Here is a 17,570-nt window from a genome sequence, read left to right as displayed (position 1 = left end):
ACAATTTTTATTTTAAAGCGAGAAATTTCGTTTTCAACACTTAACACTTTATTCTATCACATAATTCCAGTTTGAATGTTTAAGTATAATGGTCCTACGCTGCTGTCTATACATTTTCATTTCACGAACATTTATTCTATATCAGTCTTATTGTTTTGTTTGTATTTAGTAGCAAAATCTAAATATGAATTGTCTTTATTTGAGCAATATATATATATATATATATATATATATATATATATATATATATATATATATATATATATATATATATATATATATATATATGTATATATATATATATATATGTATATATATATATATATATATATATATATATATATATATATATATATATATATATATATATATATATATATATATATATATATATATATATATATAATTGTTGTCAGTTTTTCTTATTACAAAACAAAAAACAGGATTAGGTACGAAACACGCTGATAACAATTTAAAAGTGTTAATCTATAAGGAAAGACTCCTCTAATCCATCCATTACACAAGAAATTTTAAACTATAGGCAAGGACCCCTTTCATCCACACATCCACTAGAAGTTTTAAACTATAGGCTAAGACCCCTTTCATCCACCCATACACTAGAAATGTTAAACTGTAGGCAAGGACCCCTTTCATCCACCCATAGACTAGAAGTTTTAAACTATAGGCTAAGACCCATTTCATCCACCCATAGACTAGAAATGTTAAACTGTAGGCAAGGACCCCTTTCATCCACCCATAGACTAGAAATGTTAAACTGTAGGCAAGGACCCCTTTCATCCACCCATACACTAGAAGTTTTAAACTATAGGCTAAGACCCCTTTCATCCCCCCATACACTAGAAGTTTTAAACTATAGGCTAAGACCCCTTTCATCCACCCATAGACTAGAAATGTTAAACTGTAGGCAAGGACCCCTTTCATCTACCCATACACTAGAAGTTTTAAACTATAGGCTAAGACCCCTTTCATCCACCCATACACTAGAAATGTTAAACTGTAGGCAAGGACCCCTTTCATCCCCCCATACACTAGAAGTTTTAAACTGTAGGCAAGGACCCCTTTCATCCCCCCATAGACTAGAAGTTTTAAACTATAGGCTAAGACCCCTTTCATCCACCCATACACTAGAAGTTTTAAACTATAGGCTAAGACCCCTTTCATCCCCCCATACACTAGAAGTTTTAAACTATAGGCTAAGACCCCTTTCATCCACCCATAGACTAGAAATGTTAAACTGTAGGCAAGGACCCCTTTCATCCACCCATACACTAGAAGTTTTAAACTGTAGGCAAGGACCCCTTTCATCCCCCCATAGACTAGAAGTTTTAAACTATAGGCTAAGACCCCTTTCATCCACCCATACACTAGAAGTTTTAAACTATAGGCTAAGACCCCTTTCATCCCCCCATACACTAGAAGTTTTAAACTATAGGCTAAGACCCCTTTCATCCACCCATAGACTAGAAATGTTAAACTGTAGGCAAGGACCCCTTTCATCCACCCATACACTAGAAGTTTTAAACTTTAGGCTAAGACCCCTTTCATCCCCCCCCCTACACAGTTTAACCCGTGGCTGAAATCTTCCAGTTACCCTGGCATTCACCAGATGCTAGCCTCACTTTCAGTTCTAGGTTAAGTGTTAAATTATGTCTGTAATTTTTACGGCATACTTTCCACTCAGATATAAAAAAAAAATATCGCATTCTTGCGTTTTATGAGCCTGAGCTATAAGAAGCTTTAGAAGAAAATAATTATTTTTTTTAGAAAGGTAGATTACATTTCTCTGTCTCGATTCGATTCAGGTTAATCCATTTAATCTACTTCATACGGAAACAAAAGAGAATAAAATTGTATAATGGGACCAAATTAACATTACCCTTATTGGAACTAACGGCCATTGCATAATATCGACCGATTTGTATTGACCAAAACAGACCATTGCACAATATCGACCGATTTGTATTGACCAAAACAGACCATTGCACAATATCGACCGATTTGTATTGACCAAAACAGACCATTGCACAATATTGACCGATTTGTATTGACCAAAACAGACCATTGCACAATATCGACCGATTTGTATTGACCAAAACAGACCATTGCACAATATCGACCGATTTGTATTGACCAAAACAGACCATTGCACAATATCGACCGATTTGTATTGACCAAAACAGACCATTGCACAATATCGACCGATTTGTATTGACCAAAACAGACCATTGCACAATATCGACCGATTTGTATTGACCAAAACAGACCATTGCACAATATCGACCGATTTGTATTGACCAAAACAGACCATTGCACAATATCGACCGATTTGTATTGACCAAAACAGACCATTGCACAATATCGACCGATTTGTATTGACCAAAACAGACCATTGCACAATATCGACCGATTTGTATTGACCAAAACAGACCATTGCACAATATCGACCGAATTGTATTGACCAAAACAGACCATTGCACAATATCGACCGATTTGTATTGACCAAAACAGACCATTGCACAATATCGACCGATTTGTATTGACCAAAACAGACCATTGCACAATATCGACCGATTTGTATTGACCAAAACAGACCATTGCACAATATCGACCGATTTGTATTGACCAAAACAGACCATTGCACAATATCGACCGATTTGTATTGACCAAAACAGACCATTGCACAATATCAACCGATTTGTATTGACCAAAACAGACCATTGCACAATATTGACAGAGCTGAAGTAGCTCCAAGAGACCATTACACACCACCGACCAAACTGCACTGGCGCTAAACGACCATTGTACCCACCTGGGGCGCTAAACGACCATTGTACCCACCTGAGGTGCTAAACGACCATTGCACCCACCTGAGGTGCTAAACGACCATTGTACCCACCTGAGGTGCTAAACGACCATTGTACCCACCTGAGCCATTGTACCCACCTGAGGTGCTAAACGACCATTGTACCCACCTGAGGCGCTAAACGACCATTGTACCCACCTGAGGTGCTAAACGACCATTGTACCCACCTGAGGTGCTAAACGACCATTGTACCCACCTGAGGCGCTAAACGACCATTGTACCCACCTGAGCCATTGTACCCACCTGAGGTGCTAAACGACCATTGTACTACCTGAGGTGCTAAACGACCATTGTACCCACCTGAGGTGCTAAACGACCATTGTACCCACCTGAGGTGCTAAACGACCATTGTACCCACCTGAGGAGCTAAACGACCATTGTACCCACCTGAGGTGCTAAACGACCATTGTACCCACCTGAGGTGCTAAACGACCATTGTACCCACCTGAGCCATTGTACCCACCTGAGGTGCTAAACGACCATTGTACCCACCTGAGGTGCTAAACGACCATTGTACCTACCTGAGGCGCTAAACGACCATTGTACCCACCTGAGGTGCTAAACGACCATTGTACCCACCTGAGGTGCTAAACGACCATTGTACCCACCTGAGGTGCTAAACGACCATTGTACCCACCTGAGCCATTGTACCCACCTGAGGTGCTAAACGACCATTGTACCCAACCTGAGGTGCTAAACGACCATTGTACCCACCTGAGGAGCTAAACGACCATTGTACCCACCTGAGGTGCTAAACGACCATTGTACCCACCTGAGGTGCTAAACGACCATTGTACCCACCTGAGCCATTGTACCCACCTGAGGTGCTAAACGACCATTGTACCTACCTGAGGTGCTTAACGACCATTGTACCCACCTGAGGTGCTAAACGACCATTGTACCCACCTGAGGTGCTAAACGACCATTGTACCCACCTGAGGTGCTAAACGACCATTGTACCCACCTGAGGTGCTAAACGACCATTGTACCCACCTGAGGTGCTAAACGACCATTGTACCCACCTGAGGTGCTAAACGACCACTGTACCCACCTGAGGTGCTAAACGACCATTGTACCCACCTGAGGTGCTAAACGACCATTGTACCCACCTGAGGTGCTAAACGACCACTGTACCCACCTGAATGAGTTGATTGAACAGCTCATTGATTGATTTCTCCACCGCCGGTGCCTCCAACTGCTCAATGACAGGCAGCAGATTGCGCATGTACGGAAGTAGACTGTCCAGCATGGTAGGTACACACTCCCAGTTAGAGGCCAACTTGACCAGTATGTGTAGGGACCTCTCAGCCTCCTCGCTAGAAGATCTTTCTGTGAGAAAACAAGGGATTGATGTACGTCAGTCTATGTGAAACAAGGGATTGATGTAGTCTATGTGAAACAAGGGATTGATGTACGTCAGTTTATGTGAAACAAGGGATTGATTTAGTCTATGTGAAACAAGGGATTGATGTAGTCTATGTGAAACAAGGGATTGATGTACGTCAGTCTATGTGAAACAAGGGATTTATATACGTCAGTCTATATGAAACAAGGGATTGATTTACGTCAGTCTATGTGAAACAAGGGATTGATGTAGTCTATGTAAAACAAGGGATTGATGTACGTCAGTCTATGTGAAACAAGGGATTGATGTACATAAGTCTATGTGAACCAAGGGATTGATGTACGTCAGTCTATGTGAAACAAGGGATTGATGTACGTCAGTCTATGTGAAACAAGGGATTTATATACGTCAGTCTATATGAAACAAGGGATTGATTTACGTCAGTCTATGTGAAACAAGGGATTGATGTAGTCTATGTGAAACAAGGGATTGATGTACGTCAGTCTATGTGAAACAAGGGATTGATATACATCAGTCTATGTGAAACAAGGGATTGATTTACGTCAGTCTATGTAAAACAAGGGATTGATGTAGTCTATGTGAAACAAGGGATTGATGTACGCCAGTCTATGTGAAACAAGGGATTGATGTACGTCAGTCTATGTGAAACAAGGGATTGATGTACGTGAGTCTATGTGAAACAAGGGATTGATGTACGTGAGTCTATGTGAAACAAGGGATTGATGTACGTCAGTCTATGTGAAACAAGGGATTTATGTACGTCAGTCTATGTAAAACAAGGGATTGGTGTGCGTTAGTCTATGTAGAACAAGGGATTGATGTACATCAATGTAAAACAAGGGATTGATGTACGTCATTCTATGTGAAACAAGGGATCGATGTACGTCAGTCTATGTGAAACTAGGGCTTTGTATTAGGTCAGTCTATGGGATTGGTAAGATCTGTCTTTTAATCATGTATATGTGAGCTGTTTATAGAAGATTATTTATGTTTACATCTTTATTTTGCAATGACAAGAAAAAAAATGAAACAACAGGGTGTCAATGTGCACAACATGACATTCTCATTCTAGTGGTCAAACTTTGAAATAAAAAAATATGAGTAAAGAAATATCAAAGGTAGTGTTACACAACGTTGCCATATTCTTTAGTTATACACAGTAACACAATATAAAATGATTACCCCCAATACCCCAACTTGTTATTTACCATGTTATTTCGGGCAAACGGCCTTCGGGCAAGTAGCTTTCGGGCATTTGTCCATTCGGACAAGTGTCCATTCGTGTATTTGTCGCATTCGGGCAAGTGTCCATTCGGGAAATCGGCCTTCGGGCAAACGGCATTCGGGCAAGTGTCTTTCGGGAAAACGTCGGGCTCCCGTATCAATAACTGTTATAGGTAAAGTAGAGTGATGGAAATAATCAAGTTCAAAGACCGCTAACGGTTATCTTGCATTTTAATTTACTTTGTCTTTTACTAGTTAATCGAGGCAAGGTAGATGAAGTAGAGTTCAACTAAATCTGTGATACCTGGGTTTAAACATGTAAAGTTGAGAGATAGAGCGCTTGACCTCTACACAAATTTCGTCACTCAGCTTTTATTGGTACCTAGCATAGGCTTAATAAATAAAGCTGTAATAATGCAATTAAATTAACTAAAAACCAAATTGGCGTGTAGATATTGTACACCATGTTTTCCAGTCAGTTTTACCGTACAAGCCGATATTTCAGATGACCAAAACAAGAGAAATGTTGACTGACCAAAACAAGAGAAATGTTGACCGACCAAAACAAGAGAAATGTTGACCGACCAAAACAAAAGAAATGTTGACCTAACAAAACAAAAGAAATGTTGACCGACCAAAACAAGTGTTGACTGACCAAAACATGCCGATATTTCAGATGACCAATACAAGAGAAATGTTGACTTGAGACAGGCGGGAAATGCGCCGTGATCCGGTGACCATGTCACGTGGTCATGCCCCGTGTTTGTTTACTGAGGGTTGTCACGTGATTTCGGTGGGGATATTCTTGGATTGGGTATCTGGGGCATTGGATTATTGGTTATAGTGGCGCTTCTTGTATGGCCCTCCCTGCTGACCACTATCCACTGATAGGAAATTAGAGCAGATGGTCTGTGGACGGTCGATGGTCAGTGGACGGTCGATGGTCAGTGGACGGTCGATGGTCAGTAGACGGTCGATGGTCAGTAGACGGTCGATGGTCAGTGGACGGTCGATGGTCAGTGGACGGTCGATGGTCAGTAGACGGTCGATGGTCAGTAGACGGTCGATGGTCAGTAGACGGTCGATGGTCAGTGGACGGTCGATGGTCAGTAGACGGTCGATGGTCAGTAGACGGTCGATGGTCAGTGGACGGTCGATGGTCAGTGGAAGGTCAAATTTTAGTGGATGGTCGATGGTCACTAGAAGGCAGGTCAGTCAATGGTCAGTTATTGGTCGATAGTCAGTTGTTGGTCGATGGTCAGTTGTTGGTCGATGGTCAGTTGTCGGTCGATGGTCAGTTGTCGGTCGATGGTCAGTTGTCGGTCGATGGTCAGTTGTTGGTCGATGGTCTCTAGATGGCAAGTCAGTCGATGGTCAAGGTACGGTCAATATTCCAAATACGGTTCGTGTTCATTCTACGGTCTGGACGGTCGCTGGACGGTCGCTGGACGGTCGCTGGACACGATATTTACATCAGGCACAACAAAATTCTCGACGCAGAAGAAATAATTAGAGCAGTCAGGTGGTTAATTGAATGAATATCATTGGCTGGCACACGGCTGGGCAGAGATGGCGGTCAACATACAAGAGTACAAGAGAGATCCTGGCTACAATCAGAAACTTCATCAAGAGATCCTGGCTACAATCAGAAACTTCATCAACTTGTCTATGATCTCTGACACAGGCTATCGTCTCGTTTATAATAGTACATTTGTAAATCTCGCAACACAAACTATCAGCACTTGTCTGATCTCTGCTTACACTTACAGATATGTTTATTTGGACGGTAATGACAGATACGTTAGAAGACAATAATAGGTGAGTTTGGGAGACTCAAAGAAACACAAATTACAATCATTACGGCTGGTGCCTATGGAGTTATACTGAAATTTTTGTTTGAAATATTTACTTTCATGTTTGTGTCATGGACCAACTTAGGAGAACAGGTCAAATACAGAGGTATGGCGGGATTACTATGGCATTCTACTGAAGGGATGGTGATGGTGGTGGTGGTGATGATGATTATAATGATGATGGTGATGACTATAATGATGTTGATGGTGATGCTGCTGCTGTTAATGATAGTGGTTAAACTGATGATAATAACGAGGAGAAGGAACAGAAGGATAATGATGACCCATTCTCTAAATTTTCAATGTTTTAACCCAAGACTTTCGAAGCATTCAACGTCTACAAATTTCAAATTTAAATCGCTCAAACAGTTTTACATTTTTTACAGTTTTACTTTTCAGTTTATTCAAAGCAAAGCCATTGTGTTCTTGTCTATACGTGCAAAGAAACAACCTAACTATTGGGTGGGGGAGATTGATTGCATTCTTCTCTGGTAACAAAGTCTGGTACCAAGGAAAAAAAAATAGATCAACATAAGTTAGAGATGGTAGCTGGGTTTGTATGGAAAGTTGCACTAACAGTGTCTACAAGCTTTAGTGGCTGATGTTGTCTTTAGTGGCTGATGTTGTCTTTAGTGGCTGATGTTGTCTTTAGTGGCTGATGTTGTCTTTAGTGGCTGATGTTGTCTTTAGTGGCTGATGTTGTCTTTAGTGGCTGATGTTGTCTTTAGTGGCTGATGTTGTCTTTAGTGGCTGATGTTGTCTTTAGTGGCTGATGTTGTCTTTAGTGGCTGATGTTGTCTTTAGTGGCTGATGTTGTCTTTAGTGGCTGATGTTGTCTTTAGTGGCTGATGTTGTCTTTAGTGGCTGATGTTGTCTTTAGTGGCTGATGTTGTCTTTAGTGGCTGATGTTGTCTTTAGTGGCTGATGTTGTCTTTAGTGGCTGATGTTGTCTTTAGTGGCTGATGTTGTCTTTAGTGGCTGATGTTGTCTACTGAATGGATGGTATATATCACTAGAGGGAGGTGTCCAGGCTTTTATGTGTAGAAAAACAGACTCTAGAGCAGGGGTTCTTAACCTGTTCTCGATCGAACCCCAGGGGTTCTGTAAGTCAGCCTTATAACTACATCACTTAGATGATTTAAAAAAAAAAGAAAAAACTGCCTAATTAATGACTTACTAGCCTTTGTAAATGAGTTTTTTTTAGTCAACTTTGAAATAAGATTTTATTTTAGTAACAAGGTCATACTACATTTAAAAAGTATGTAAATTTAAAGTATCCTTTCGATGGGGCAGATGAAGTAGAGTTGACTGTTTCTGTGGCCTCGACATAAGAAGGGATAATAAGATCAGCGCTATGCCCAGCCGCCTTTACTTAACATCTGAGTTAGGTGGACTCAGGGACATCTTATAGACTTAAGCCCTAGACTTTCGGGATAGCAGTCGTATTCCCTACCGCCCGACCACACTGTTTTATCAACAACTGATAACGTCACGTCACTCACGACAGCGATGTTCACTCACGACAGCGATGTTCACTCACGACAGCGATGTTCACTCACGTCAACAAAAGACGGTCACAGATGACTTCGGACTACAAACATCAAGTACTCAAAGGTAACGTGCGTGTCACGTGAGCCAGGTCTATTGGGGAGGGTGTGCATGCTTAGTTGTACTCAGCCTTTTATCTGCTGAGTCGGTGAGCGTAAGCTGACGTGAGTTTTAGTTCACGTGAGCTTTAGCTCACGCATAAACCGTTCAGTACAATAGAAGAACAGTCTGGATGTCTACGTTTATATATATATATATATATATATATATATATATATATATATATATACAAAGACATAAAAAATTGTTATATACACATAGGCCTACACATACATATATATCCTGATACATATATGCATATTATATATATATATATATATATATATATATATATTTATTTATATATATATATATATATATATATATATATATATATATATATATATATATATATATATATATACACACTAATGTGCACGAAATGCATATAAAAATATAATTTACTTGTTACTCAATAACTATCACTTTCTATTTCTAAGAACCGAAAGTCTCAGCTGTCATATTATGCTCTACGTGCAAGGAATGTGGGGTGCGAAGGGGGGGGGCGGTATGTTTTCTCAGCACTAAAATCAATATGATGACGTCATCTGGTACCAGAGCTAACTCCAGACCAGGCCCAATACGTCTGTGACCTCCATCCCTAACGTCGTTAATTCAACACAGCAAGCCGGTGCTACACTCGGGTTAAAGGCTATGTAGGGTGGTCATTTCCCACTTAAACCTTTGGTCATTCCATCAGTAATCTAATTAGATACGAAGCTTTATGCAACTATTGCCTAGCTCAGCTATATTACGTAATCATAAAAGATGCATTTTAATTGTGTTTTCAGAACGCCACCAAAACAAATAAATGAAACGCGAATATCGAAGTGATATATACTGAGTTTCTATATCATATTTTTAGTTATTCAACTATAATATATTTATAGGATTCATATCGCTCCTTATTCTATTTATACTGTGTTTTAGGGTGTATAAGATATCTATGTATCAGTGCATATAATACATCAATGTACATGCGTGGATAAACTATCAATATACTAATTCATCAATCTTTCAATTATGTCCACATTTTTTTAAAAATTCATAAATTGGACGGAACTGGCTTTATATCGAATAAAAAAAAAGAATATATTCTTCTCAATTCTCATTGTATTGTCTTTTCTTCCGGATGCCAAGGAAAAAATGAAGGAAATCTCTTGTATGGCTGGAATTATTTTAATTCAAACCGGAAGTAGATAAATCTCGCGCCAATTTTCTGCAGCTGTACACAGCAAGGGCCTAAATGAAAGCCAGTCGGGGTCAAAGAAATGCTGTCCAGATTTTTTCTCACACGAAGATGTTCATACCAGGTTGCGTCTACTCGGGTAGTATGTCACATTTTCAATCTCACTCAATCTTTTGTCATGATTTGTCTTGTTTGGTGAAGTTTTTGTAATGTTTTGTCTTGTTTTGTGGAGGTTTTGTCATGATTCTGTCTTGTTTTCATCAACCGTTTGTCATTTTTGTCATTTTTGTTTTTATCAGTACATATTCTTGCCACGCTATAATGTAAAATGTTTAAGTTTTGTCACATATTTTAACAAATAAACCTCTTGTCATACAATATAGCAAATGATGCTCTTGACACATATTGTTTTAAACTATTCTGTTGACACATATTATATCAAAGGATGCTGTTGTCACATATATCAGCAGCTACGTTAAGTAAAGTTCCCTATTCGAACCTTACGGTCCATGGGGCAAGTGAAGTAAATATAGTTTGTTTCTATGACCCAAGCATGCGAAGTGTTGATGTGGTCAACACTATGCCCAACCGTCTTTACTCTCCCTAACGTGAGTCAGCTGGTGGTAGACTCAGGGAAGTTCTACTTACGAACCCGGATTCGAACTCGATACTTTCAGGTTAGCAGTCTATCGCTCTAATCACCGGATCACGCCGTCCCATATCTTCGCTGTTTTAGGGATCGTGGACAATTTTTGTAACACGTAGGGGATTTAGGACGGATTACCGTTTTTTTCCAATTGTGTTTTATAGGGTCTTGTAACGCAATAAAGCATCTTAAATTACCGCCCTTGATTTGGCCATGTTCTAGCTTTGCATTTAGAAGGGTTGGATGATTGAGTTGTCTCGCCTGGGTGAAACTTTTTATTTTTATTTAATGGTAAGTCTTTGAAACAATGGAATATTATCAAAGTAGAGATAGTTTTATGAAGTTACTTGTGTATATAGTTTCTGATTTTCTGTTCACCAATTCTAGCAAAAATTAAAAAAAAAAACAAAAAAAAACAACTTCATTCTACCAGTCTACAAAGACCAAAATAAGCTTAGCCCACTATTTTACCATATTACTTGTGAAAAATATACCCCCCCCCCCCCCGCCCACTATTCTACCATTCCAGAAGTTTCTTTAAACGTGTTTCCTGTCACGGCACTCCATTGTATTATCCCAGTCTTTGAGTTGACAAAAATGCACATAACCTTTACACTTGATAAAAACACATAAAATGTTTATACATGACAAAAATACACATAAACTTTATACAAGATAAAAACACACAGCCTTTATATTTATCAAAACACACACCACCTCTAAACTTGACAAAACTACCAACTCTTCTTCTCACTCTAAAACAACAATGCACAAATCCAACTTCAAGCCAGTTGAAATCAAACTAACAACACGAAGAAACACTTCCCCTGTCGAGACAAACTATAGCTCCAAAATATGGCAACTAGACTCTAGCTAAATGTCAAAGGCTTTCACCGAGATTTCCAGTAGCGACGGCCCACTAATTAATATAAATATGTAATTACTAGATAGAGTGACGTCTCAGGACTTCCTGTTACAGAGAGAAAATTACAGGCCAGTAGAATTCAAAGTCTTGCCAAATACATAGCTGAATTGTGCTGTTCTTGTGGTTTGTTTTTACTCATTGTGCGATTGTGAAATCTGGTTAAAGGTATATGATTGGTATACCAGGTTCAAGTCGTATGATTGTTAGACTAGGTTAAAGGTGTATGATTCTTATACTAGATTCAAGTTGTATGATTGTGAGACCTGGCTACATTTGTATGATTGTTGGACGAAGTTTGACCAATTCTGACAATTTCCCCGAGCACGCTGCAACAATTGCACCAGAGCACTGTCAGGAAATCAATTCATCTCTTTCAAATTATAAGAAACAAGACATTGATTGGTTCTTGTCAAGCCGCCCGCCCCTCCCCCGACCTTACACCACCCCACCACCCATATACCTAGATTCTGCAGCGTTAAAACTTCACACAACACGCTAAGCGTGTACCTGTTCCAGCAAATGTTTTTGTCAAGTCATACCCACAAGCACATCGTGGTCCACAAAATGTGAGTCACCTCAAATTTTGTAGTCACCTTTACACATATTTCTGATATTTGAATCGAAATTAATTTTACAAATAATTAAATATATTTTATAATTTGAAACGGAATAATTTTAATAAGACAATAATTACACATCACATATGATAAATACTATTTTATATGATAAATACTATTTTATATAAGTCTAGCAACTCAGTACAAAATAATACTAATAGGACAGAAAGTCTATGTGAGGACAGAAACAATTTTAAACAAGACAAATACAAATACACGTCAAAATATTAGGTAACAATTACCCACATCAAAAACGTGCATAACCTACTCGCATGAACCTGCACACATGAACCTGCACATATGAACCTATCTGTAAAGGAATATGTTTTGTAACAGTAACATACACACACATGAATCTACACACATGAACCTGCACATATGAACCTATCTGTAAAGGAATATGTTTTGTAACAGTGACATACACACACATGAATCTACACACATGAACCTGCACATATGAACCTATCTGTAAAGGAATATGTTTTGTAACAGTGACATACACACACATGAATCTACACACATGAACCTGCACATATGAACCTATCTGTAAAGGAATATGTTTTGTAACAGTAACATACACACACATGAATCTACACACATGAACCTGCACATATGAACCTATCTGTAAAGGAATATGTTTTGTAACAGTGACATACACATTCAAAGAACCTACACACAGGAACCTACACACAGGAACCTACACACATAAACCTACACACATAAACCTACACACATGAACCTACACACATGAACCTACACACATGAACCTACCTGTAAAGGAATAGGTTTTATATAGCGACGCCTTCAACAACTTGGGACTATTTCTGGGACTAGACAGCAGAAGTCTGGGACTGCTGAGGGAAGGACTTCCAAGCCCCGCGACCTTGGGACTCCCCTTGGGACTGACCTTGAACCCTGAACTCGGACTCTCCGTTGGCGACAGAGTGCCGATTGTGTTTTTACCTGGCATGTAGACGTTTGGTGGTGTGCTGATGATGCCGTTGGTCGCGACCACAACGACGTCTTCAGCTAGCTGACCCAGCGGGGAGCGCTTGGGCGGGGTTTTGTTGACGGTGGGGGTGCCGGGCCGGATCTCCATCATCTGTCTGATGGACTCCAGGGTGGTTCTAGAACACAGAGACTCCCCGCTGGAGAACAAAGCCGCCATGTTGGGTCTGGAAGAGCTGACCTTGGTTCTGGATGAGATGGACTCGCCGCTGGAGAACAACGCGGCGAAACTTGAACTTTTGGTAGGTTGAACCTTGACCTTCGACACCAAGGTCTCGCCGCTGGAGAAGAGCGCGACCATGTTTTGGGATATCTGCGCAGACGACGTTCTCTTAATGACGTTTTCACCGCTGGGCACGCGGGAAAATTTGCTGGATTTGGTGGGCAGGGGCATCCTCGGATTACCGCCCTTAGACAAGGGCGTCCTAGAGTTAACACCCTTTGGTGATTTCAACTCATTTGACGACATCGTGGCGATGACGTAGAACACATAAACACACACATTCCTTCATGTTTAAAATTTGGTTGAATCCATCTTAACAATAGAGATGGTCCTGTCCTTTATTAACACATGGTGTAGGAACACTAATGAACGCATCATTTTCCTTTTGACTGTACTCAACTACACGAACGTTTTGAAGAATGAAATCAACTACATCTCTTTAATACTTAACCCATAGGCAGTCAACGAAAAGCACTGATTACGTTTTTTACAACTAGCTTAACATCTTAATTTATTTAAAGTATTATTTATCAGCTAAATGTGTTTTAACTGGTGCACTTTTAGAAGAAGAAATTTGATTCCGTATAAAGTTTACATTTAAAACACCAAGACGTGTCTAACATATCGCGTAAATACTCCAGTCCGCTATCCTAAGCAGGAAGTATAGCTTTAATTATTTCTACCCATAATTCCTACAGGGTAGCAGAAGCCATAAGTTGCAGGCCAAGGGTCAAGAACAAGGATGAAAGAAACAGCTTTTAAAGACGGTGTATACTTTTCGTTTTGTATGTGGGGTGGGTAGTCGGCGGTTCGTGAGGATGGGTGGGTGGAGGGGGGGGGGGGGGGCGGAGGCAGTTCGTGGGTATGGGTAGGTGGGGGATGGGTAATTGGGGTTCAGTATGTGGGGATGTGTGGGGGGACGGTGTGTGGGGATGTGTAAGATGAATGTGTTGATTATTTTGTCTGCCACATGTTAAAATTTTGTCTTCACACAACAGACCTGTTTATAAGGATTGTACAATGTGCCCACTACCACAAGGGATATCAAGTGTGGGAAGGTGTGGGGGGAGGTGGGTTGGGGGGTTGGGGTTGGGCGTTAACAGGTTGGGGATGGGGGTCTGAATGGCTCGCTGATAAACAGACCCGTAATGAGAAGACAGAGACAAAAAATGTGAGAGGCTATTTTGTACAGGCATCGCTATAAATAGATTGCAGGTCAGGATGACCGCAGCTATGACAATTGCTCGACTTTGTTGTCGGGCAGGTGAGTAACCTCTCGACCTTCAGTGCTCACTCGGTTCTCGGTGATGTTGCTGTGGGGAGTAGGGAGTGCTCAACTTGATGAAAAGCAGTTGAAGTTGATAGAAGGGAGTGCTCAACTTGATGAATGGTAGTTCATAGAAGGGCATACTGAACTTGATGAATGGCAGTTGAAGTTGATAGAAGGGCATACTAAACTTGATGAAAGGCAGTTGAAGTAGAGGATCTTGTCTAGATCAGACCCGCAAAAAAGTTAACTCACTCCACACAAAAAAAAGTTTATAAAAAAGAGGATATGAAACTTGTACTTTCAGATTTTATTGAACACGTAAAAATTAGGACACGCCATTAATAATTTGCGTGAAAAGTTCACTATTTTGTTACCTTTAACCCTAACCCTCAAAGTTGCGTGCATGCATTAAATTGGAGCTGGCAAAAAAATGACAGGGCTCAACTTTTCGTCCAAGCACTTTTTGTATTAGTGGCGGGGCTTAACTGGACAAGGCCCGAAAGTAGGTAGTGGGAAAAATGAACTTGATGAAAGACAGTTAAAGAACTCGATAGTATTTTACGGAAAGATACGACACTTAGAAATGGTATATGACTAGTACAACAACACGTTACTGAAGTAAATACATTTTAGTAACACGTTACTGAAGTAACTACTTTATAGTATCACGTTACTAAAGTAACTTTACTACAGTACTAAGGCTATGGCAGTGGCACATTGTTCAGTACATTACGTTATTTACTACAGAACGGTTTTTAAAATGTATATGTTAAAAGTAAATAGAAGAATAAAGGAAAGAGCTTCAAAATTGATTTTATCCACCATTTTGTGGAACAGATCCGATTTTTAGAAATAATGTTAACAAAACTAATTTTACATTTTAGAAATAATGTTAACAAAACTAATTTTACATTTTAAAACTAAAATAAGGTTGGTGATGTTAAAATAGGAAACATAATGCATCATTCATAGACAGCATGAGCCTGGTGTAGATGTTGACACCTGATGCACCAGTAAACTGTACACGTGTCTTACAGTCTGGGAGTAGGTAAATTTCTGCAACAAGGAGTGGGAGGGGCAGGGGGGAAGGAACTCTCCAAAAATGAAAGTCGCCTGAAATTATTTCCCCACCTTCTTAATTCCCGCTACGTGTGTGTAATTATTTTGATAAAACTTGGTTATGTATGAAAACTGATATCAATGCGCCTGGCTGCATTAAAAAAAAACAAGAGTGTGACCTAAATATTGGGATGCAACGCTTGTCCTACTTGTAATGAATCGGATGTAATCATTCTCTGGGGAGGGGGGGGGGGGGGGTGATTAACGGTGTGACATCATTCTCCAGGCTACTCAATTACCTGTTACATCTGCTAAAGTAATAACACGTGACCCATATCTGAACGGAGGGTGGTTTCGTCATTATAAATGAACCGGTTAAAGATAGAGGGTGGTTACATCATTATAAATTAACCGGTTAAAGACAGAGAGTGGTTACATCATTATAAATTAACGTATCAAATATACAGACTTTAACTGAACGACATCATCACCTCAATGAATGACCCCCCCCCCCCCCCCCCCCCCTTGAACGTCATATGATCAGCCAAATATTAAAATATCCTGTACTTAAATAATCATAATTTTTTTTTGAAATTAGGGACTACAGGGATTTGTTTAAATTTTAGTTGGTGTTTTTCGGGGGGGGGGGGGGGGGGGCGAAGTGGCGACTTTGTATGTTATCTGTAAAGTTAGGTGCCAATGTTATCTATAGAGTAAGGTTCGATTTCTGTCCGTAGAGTAGTGTCGAACATAATCTGTAACATAAGTCTCGAACGCTTTAAAACAATTTATATGAAAGAAGCGCACAGCCGCACTAACACACATACACGCAAACACACACACACGCACTCACGGACACACACATACACACACTTGTGGGAGTTGAGAAACACAAAATTGGGATCGGCTGTACTGAATCGTAATGGCTACAGAGGGGGACACATCAGCCATTGTACGGCACCCTTGAGATACGCCATTGCTCAATCTGTTAGTTACTCCCCTTTTTATGTCAAGTAAATGGCCAGTTATTTACATTCATTTTATTTCTACATAGATATACGCGACTTGAAATGACATAAAATTCCTTAGGATTTGGCTCATATACTATACTTAGCTAATGAAGAAACAGCACCCGACATTTAGAGTTTGAAAAAAAAAAATTCGATGCTAATGATAAGATACACTTGACCTGGGAAAACACGGTCGTCCTTCTAACGAGGCGAGCTCAATGTTTTGGTCTGGATAGCGGAAAAAATCTGGCACTTCACTGTAGTTGAACTGGGTGTAATAGGACATCTGATCTTCGGTTGCCAGGTGGCACAGGGTTTTAACGGTTCCATGTGCGGGTAGGTAATGAGGAGGAGATCAATTATTTAGGTGATCACACAAGACGCGTGTGTCTCGTGAGACACCTGTCTGGTGTTTTCTGAGACACGTCCGTTTGTCTTGTTTAAAAAAAACGAATTCAGAAAAATAAAGATTTAGGCGAGTTAACCTGGGTAGTTAAGTTTGATATACATTGCTGCTTGGGTTTATGGCACATGTTTCGATTAAACCAGGGGTCTCCAAACTTTTCAGTCCGAGGGCCGCATTACCTATCAAATTTCAGTTCGGGGGCTAGTTTCTTCCAGGCATGTCTTTGATTTTTCTGGGCAAAGT

The 17,570-nt window shown here is 40.0% G+C and overlaps 1 protein-coding gene across 1 annotated transcript in view; it reads right to left on the bottom strand.

Moving 5' to 3' along the window:
- The window catches only part of LOC131950168 (uncharacterized), a 238,073-nt gene that overhangs the window by 121,590 nt on the left and 98,913 nt on the right, over positions 1–17,570 (bottom strand). Inside the window, exon 6 of the mRNA XM_059312221.1 lies at positions 4,023–4,213. Coding sequence (XP_059168204.1) covers positions 4,023–4,213 — 191 coding nt within the window. The remainder of the gene's footprint in view (positions 1–4,022; positions 4,214–17,570) is intronic.

The sequence above is a fragment of the Physella acuta genome, unplaced genomic scaffold (assembly GCF_028476545.2).
Source record: "Physella acuta isolate Inbredline_101_S28 unplaced genomic scaffold, ASM2847654v3 ptg000741l, whole genome shotgun sequence".
Lineage (NCBI taxonomy): Eukaryota > Metazoa > Mollusca > Gastropoda > Physidae > Physella > Physella acuta.
This window is presented reverse-complemented; position numbering and strand designations above follow the sequence as displayed.